General features: G+C 47.1%; 1 protein-coding gene across 12 annotated transcripts in view; it reads left to right on the top strand.

Annotated features, from left to right (window-relative positions):
• smarcd3b (SWI/SNF related BAF chromatin remodeling complex subunit D3b) overlaps positions 1–4,726 on the top strand; it is a 39,280-nt gene that overhangs the window by 12,494 nt on the left and 22,060 nt on the right. For 4 of the 12 annotated variants that reach the window (XM_008308195.3, XM_017031744.2, XM_008308200.3 and 1 more), the window contains exon 1: positions 344–622. The exons of 1 other annotated variant lie outside the window; for it this stretch is intronic. In XM_008308195.3, the coding sequence (XP_008306417.1) occupies positions 545–622 (78 nt within the window). In that variant the 5' untranslated portion in view covers positions 344–544. Of the gene's footprint in view, positions 1–341; positions 623–4,726 lie in introns of those variants that run through there. 7 more of the 12 variants (XM_017031742.2, XM_017031743.2, XM_008308194.3 and 4 more) reach the window with 4 other exon arrangements.

Raw genomic sequence — 4,726 nt, forward strand, 5'->3', positions numbered from 1 at the left:
GGGGGGGGGGGGAGGGTGGTGGGGTGGGAGTGGGGTGGGGGGGAGGGCAGCCGACTCCAAACCTCCCCAGCCCCCCCTTCAGACCAAACAGCAAATTCTATCCCGTCGCATGCCCTTATCTACCAATGGAATGCAACAGCTGTGAGTGGGGGAGCGGCGGAGTGGGCCGGCTGAAACCCCCCTGCCAGGCCCCCGCACCGCTCCCCCACCAGTGCCGCCACTGCCGCCGCCGCCGCCACCACCTCCACCTCTGAGGGACGTGCTGAGCTCCTGAAAGGCAGCTCCACTAAAAAAGTGAGCCAGACACAGAGAGGGAGAGAGAGAGAGAGAGAGCAGCTTCACATTCAAAACAGAGGGAGGGAAGAGAGAGAGAGCAGGGGAGAGAGGGAGAAGGAGAGTCAGGGACAGGCAGTGCTGAAAAGGAGAGCACAAAGAGAAGGAAAGTGGAGCAGGGGAGGGGAACAGGAGGCTGGGTGAAGGGAGAGGGAAAGACAAAAGAAGGAGAGGGGAGACTTAGCAGGGTGAACGGAAGGGGACGCAGCAAATGGCTACGGAGGAGACGGCGGGAGGAGCCAGGAAAGCCACCAAGAGCAAACTGTTTGAGTTCCTGGTCCATGGAGTGGTGAGTGGCGCTGTCCGTCATTCCTGTGGAGAGAAGCCGAGCTCCGGCGTGCATCTGTGTGAGAGCGTGCGTTTGAACGCGTGTGTGTGAATGAGTCGGCAGCAGAGGGTAGTGGTGGAGGTGTTGGCGGAGGTGTGTGTGTGTGTGAGAGAGAGGGAGAGAGAGAGAGCCGGGTGAAGCTTGGCCATGTGAAGGTTATTTCTAGACCCCTGGATCTCAGCCTGTGAGGGTACGAGTGGAGAAGTGGACGAGAAGTGGAGCAGCATGGATGGATGGAGCTGAGCAAGGGAAGGAGGAGGAGGAGGAGGAAAAAGGAGGAGGAGGAAGAAGAGGAGGAGGATGGGAAGCAGAGCATTTCTAACACGCGCGCACACACACAGAAATAGATAATATGTAGAAATAGAAGCTTAGCAGCGACAGCAGCAGCAGCAGCAGCAGCAGCTCCCTGGGCTAACACACACACACACACACAGAGCATGCTTCTCTGGGAGTCAAAAACACAGAGAGAGAGAGAGAGGAGGAGCAGGAGTCACTGGTATCACTGGTCTCTGGACGGGACCAGGTTTCTGTCAGGTCCCCAGAGAGGACGGAGGCGAGGGCAGACGGAGCAGGGCTGGAAGTCATGCAGGACAATCAGCCCATTCATGTGAAGCTGGCATGAAAATGTCAAGTCAAGTGTTGATCCTGGTTAGAGGTTAGACAACTGTTACCGTACGACAGCAGCAGCAGCAGCAGCAGCACAGGGAGCGTTTGTTTTAGTAATGAGATGAAGCTGACGGACAAGAAGAAAAACAAACAAAAAACTCTGGGTTTCACTTTGTTTTTCAAAGTTTCTGCAGAGTTGACGTTGGTTTGACATAAACTCTTGATTCCAGTCTTTTTTTTCAAACCTTTCTTTTTTTTTTTTTGCGATGTTCTCCCAGGTGCACTGGTATAATTTGGGCTGCATCTCTTAATTGCGTCGCCCAGAGATTCACCAGGCGTGGTGTGAGCAGAGAAAACAGACGCAACGTCACGGAGCTCAAGGTGACATCACCAAACGCCTCGTGATTGGTCAGGAGGAAATGGAAAAATTCAAAATAAAAATAATAATTGAAAGTGAAAGTTCAGAGTTATTTTAATAAATAAAATAACATCAAAATAAAACACTGAAATATTTGGCAATAATTTAACCTTGTTGTGAAGAAGGTCAACGTTTGAAGTATGAACGTATGAAGTTTTCAGGTACTTCCTGTGTGTGTTTGGGTTCTCGCAGGCTCCTCACAGGTCAATTTCTTGAGCTAGCGTCTCGTGTTAGCTTCGAGCTAATTTCTGACTCCTATATACAAACCTTGACTTGATTTTTTTTGGCTCATTTTATCTCATTTTAACTGTTTTTTTCTACATTTTTGCAGTTTCTGGCTACTGACTTTTTGCTAACTTAGTGCCTGTGTGTAAATATGTCGATATTTCTAAATTTGTTGGCCACAATGAAACGAAGACTTCAGGCTTTTTCAGTCCAATATTTAGCTTTTTCCTTTTCACTTTCATTGAAGGTATTTTTACCAACAGTATTTGGCTAAATTTAGCTTGACTTTTTGTGCCCTATTTCTTGAATAATTGCTAGTTGCTAGTTTAAAAAAAAAATTCCAGTTAGTCAGCAGATTGTTTTAAAATTAACTTTTTTAAAAGGTTTTTTTTTCTGCATGCTTTTTTTAGCTGCCATCGACTTATTTTGTTATTGTTAAGAATTAGAAAAGGTTTTTTTTCTGCATGCTTTTTTTAGATGCCATTGACTTATTTTGTTATTGTTAAGAATTAGTGTCAGTACATACTGTATCCTGCAGGGGGATTAATAGTTGTCTGTGTTTGTCAGAAATAAATTAGGTAAAAAACAAAACAAAACTCAAGGTCATAAAGGAAGTTGAATCCAGTTATTGACAGAACAGTAAACCAGTGTCTGGACTGTGTGGTCCTGGTACCTGGTCCACAGAACCACTGGTACGAGGAGCTGGTACAACCATTAATGGTAATTGTATTTTTTCTTTTTTTAGTCTCAGAATCTCCCTCTCTGTCCCTTCAGCGATGACAGTTGAAGCTGAAGATTTTGATTTACTTTATTGAAAGAAAACATGAAAACAAAAATCCCTACTTAACCAGACGTGAATACATTTGTCATTAATGCCTTTTTTTTGTGCCATGCCTGGTTTCCGCTTTGGGCTGAACTCCAGTTCACCTCCACTGCTGCTGCTGCTGCTGATTCCAAAAAACTTGGCATCACTTTTTAATCCTCAAGTTCACCGAAACGCTCCAGAAGACTTTATGGCATAAGCTCGTCAAATCTCCGCGCTGCCTTAAAAAATCCCCCAGAAACTGACTGGGCTGCTGCTGCTGCTGCTGCTGCTGCTGCTGCTGCTGCTGCTGCTGCTGCCAGACATAACTCTGTTTTAATCAGGGCTGATGGCGGTCACAGTAGTGACAGCAGGTAGATTTATACGGGGAAACAAGATGAGCTATTGTTTCTGTGACAGGAGCGGTCATTACAGGGGCTGCTGCTGCTGCTGCTGCTGCTGCTGCTGCTGCTGCTGCTGCTGCCGGAGCGCCGACACAGACTTGAGGATACAATGGAGCCGGTGATTGATGAGCGGAATGAGTGTGTCCTCTCAACAGACCAATTAACCTTGATGAGGCTCTGGCTGCTCCAAGCCAAATATTTCCCCCCTGCTTATTTTCTCTCACGTGCGTCTTTCTCTCCCTCTCTCTCTCTCTCTCCCCCGTCCTGTCCTCTGTCTCCTCCGTCCTCCAAACCTCTTGTTTTACTAGTTGTGGCAGGTTCCTTACCGCACGGTACTGTACAGTAGAAATATTTGGGGCACGCTCAGGATTCTGGTGCAGTTCATTAGCTCGTGGCCAGGCCGCGGTGACGTTCCTCTTCCCCTTCCCCGCCCCTTATGTTTAACCTGAGCAGGAGCTTTTTAGACCAGACAGAAACAACACTCGGTGCACATGCCGCACATGCACACATTGTTTTGGTTACCAAAGGTCATGGTGTTCCAAGGTAAGAGCGTGGGGGAGAGTGGGTGAGTTCCAGCACTGATAGGTGAAGCCAAGGCTCTTTATCTGCCTCACCTACCGCCGAGCTGCCGCTTCTCTGGCATTTGTGTGTCAGCGTGTGTGTGTGTGTGTGTTTGGAGGTCACGGAGAGCAGCGGTGACGAGAAAAGTCCTGCGGAGCTCCGTGTGGGAAACCCCGATAAGAACGAACCTGTCGTGTTTGTACATGCGAGTGATGTGACCTTTGACCGCAAACATCACGGTCGGACCCACGTCTGGGTCCGTGGCTTAAAGACACAGTACGGTGATGGACACAATGACATGTGAGGGTAGAAAGTGCAGCGTCCCACCCCCCCGTGATCGTAGAGACGTGATATTTATTATATTATTTACATATTTACGAATCCTTTAGGAGGTGACGTAGGGCGTGAAATATGACAACAAAAATTCACGAAATTTTTTACAAATCTCGTTTACTCGTACGTACAGATTGTTTCTTCACCCTGTACAACCAAAGTCCCTGGGAAAAATCGTCTTTTTTTTTTGTCCCTCCAGTTCCATCAGAGGTTTTGACCAAAAGGTTTTTGTCACTCAAATACAAACAGCTCTGAGGAACCTTCGTATTAAAAACCCTGGTAGAGAATATGAGTGTTTTTCCAAAGGAAAAAGGAAGCAGTTGGAATACAGAAATATTAAAAAAAAGGAGATAAAATCCATGGTTGCTTTTTCAGAGTTTGACACCCTGAAATACCTGTGAATTGAACCTCTCCTCAGTGTGCGTGTGTGTATTGTTGGCGCTGATGGAGAGTTTTGGTTTCATTTACTCCGATTTTGCTGCGGCGTGTTCCTCTACCTTAACCTCGGAACAATGCGTCTCCGGGAGATTGGAGGTGAGAGACGGCGCGGCATTGAAAACCCAGCTGAACTGAATATCCCGGTGTCACGGTGTAATTCACAGAGCTCGCCGTGATCCGGTGTTGAAAATGACTCTATTGGTTTATGTAACTCAATAAAAAGTCCAAACAAAGACTTTTCTGTCCGTGAATTCTGGACATTTTCTCCAACAAAGACA

Source organism: Cynoglossus semilaevis, chromosome 3 (assembly GCF_000523025.1).
Source record: "Cynoglossus semilaevis isolate Cse_v1.0 chromosome 3, Cse_v1.0, whole genome shotgun sequence".
Lineage (NCBI taxonomy): Eukaryota > Metazoa > Chordata > Actinopteri > Pleuronectiformes > Cynoglossidae > Cynoglossus > Cynoglossus semilaevis.